A 1715-nucleotide genomic window follows, 5' to 3' on the forward strand; every position below is an offset into this window, starting at 1 on the left:
GGGAGTGTGCATTTGCGTTTCGATGGTTGCTGAATCGAAGTGTTTAAGGCATATGCCTTCATTGCATCGTGAAGGATATTTTCAAATATTCCTTCGTCTTGCCGACAAGACCTGAGCTGTTCCGTTACCGATCCTATTAACTTCACAGCGGCATCAATGCCCAAATCTTTTCTTTGTAGCAGTGCATTTGTCGGTTTTAGATATCCAAGAACCCTGAACATGAGCGCAGTAAGGAAACAGAAAGTCTTAGTGGAGATCTGATGTAGTAAACCGGTAGCTTCAACTGTCATTGAGGCGTGTTCTTCACAGAAAATTTGAATTGCCATCCGTGCGCTTAATATGTGAAACCTGTCGTCATGAATTGCAGTCACTGTATCAAGATGTCCAGTTCAACGTTGTTCCAACAATCGCTTTAAACTCCTTCCTGCGTAATCTGCTGCAACGCGTCCTTTTCTGAAAAAGTAATATAGTTGGTGACAAATATCAAAGAACTCTTTCAATTCAGGAATTGTGTCAATGGCTCTACAAATAACTAACTGTAATTGGTGATTGAAACAGTGAACAAACAAAATGTTCCTCTTCAAATCCTCAGACAAAAGAGCTTGCATTCCATTTTTCTGTCCACTCATGACAGGTGCTCCATCGTAGCACTGTGCTATTATCGTGTCGGTTTTGAATTCTACTTTTCTTAAAAAATCTAAAATGGCATTCTTAATGCTGACAGCGTCTTGTTTGTCCAACTTCAGTATAGCTACGCATCTTTCTTGCACTTTAAATTTCACAAGGTACCTAATTGCGACAGACAAATCTTCGATTCGTTGCTTGTCTCTGGTTTCATCTGCAAGTAATGAACAAAATGTACTTTCATTTGCTTCATTTACTAATTTCCTCTTAACAGATTCTGCCATGAAATGAATTATCTCATTCTGAATATCCGGACTAGTGTATTTTGCATTGGCAGGGATAGTTTTGACAATTTCTGCCAATTTCGTATCTTTACGAATACTAAATTCAAACAAATTTAAGAACAAACCACTTGATTGTTTTCCGAGTTGCTCACACCCAGAATCTCCCCTAAAGGACAACTGATTCACAGCCAAGAATTTAATAACTTCCGTCACACTTTTCACATAATACCTATTATTCATAATTTCATCACTACACACCTTCTTCACGGCCGTTTCGCCCGAGTCCTCACGTTTCCGCTGCTCCAAGTAGCAAGCCACAGCGTGCCTATGAGTTTCAGAATCGGCGTGACGATAAAATCCCTTATTTTTCTCGGTTGCATGCTTCCAGTCTCTGAAATCATTCTGCACAACTAAGGGATCACTGTTTCTTGACGGATATTTCCGGCATGAGAAGCAAAAGGCAGCATCTAACATAACAGAATACTCGAGCCAACCCTACGTTTTGCACCATATTGGACGAAATCGTCGAATTGAACCAGAAATGCTGGAACCTGGAAAATTTGCAAGATGCGGCTGAGCAGGTTTGGTATCGCCAAGGTCTGATACATGGTGGAAATCAGATGTTTGACGTTTAGTTTCTTCCTGACCTTCTACACATGTTGATACAGATGACCCTGCTTCTGAATTAGTTTCATTTTCGATAACTTTTGCACCAAAAAATGACTTAGTGGATGCCTGCTTCATATTTATGGCGGCGTTATAATAGTCAGTAGAGTAATTGGAAACGTCTGGCGATGCACATTTGCC

At 40.3% G+C, this 1715-nt stretch overlaps 1 protein-coding gene across 1 annotated transcript; it reads right to left on the reverse strand.

Annotated features, from left to right (window-relative positions):
- Positions 1–389: 389 nt before the first annotated feature.
- LOC145691958 (zinc finger MYM-type protein 1-like) lies at positions 390–1382 on the reverse strand. Its single transcript, XM_081767290.1, has one exon. It carries the CDS (start codon positions 1380–1382, stop codon positions 390–392), a length of 993 nt encoding a protein of 330 aa, XP_081623416.1.
- Between the last annotated feature and the right edge of the window lie 333 nt (positions 1383–1715).

This window comes from Thermobia domestica, chromosome 1 (genome assembly GCF_964235325.1).
Source record: "Thermobia domestica chromosome 1, izTheDome1.hap1.1, whole genome shotgun sequence".
In the NCBI taxonomy this organism is placed as follows: Eukaryota; Metazoa; Arthropoda; class Insecta; order Zygentoma; family Lepismatidae; genus Thermobia; species Thermobia domestica.

Excerpts from the sequence above, each read along its gene's own strand:
- LOC145691958 (XM_081767290.1), bottom strand. The coding sequence starts at position 1,382 with ATGTTAGATGCTGCCTTTTGCTTCTCATGCCGGAAATATCCGTCAAGA.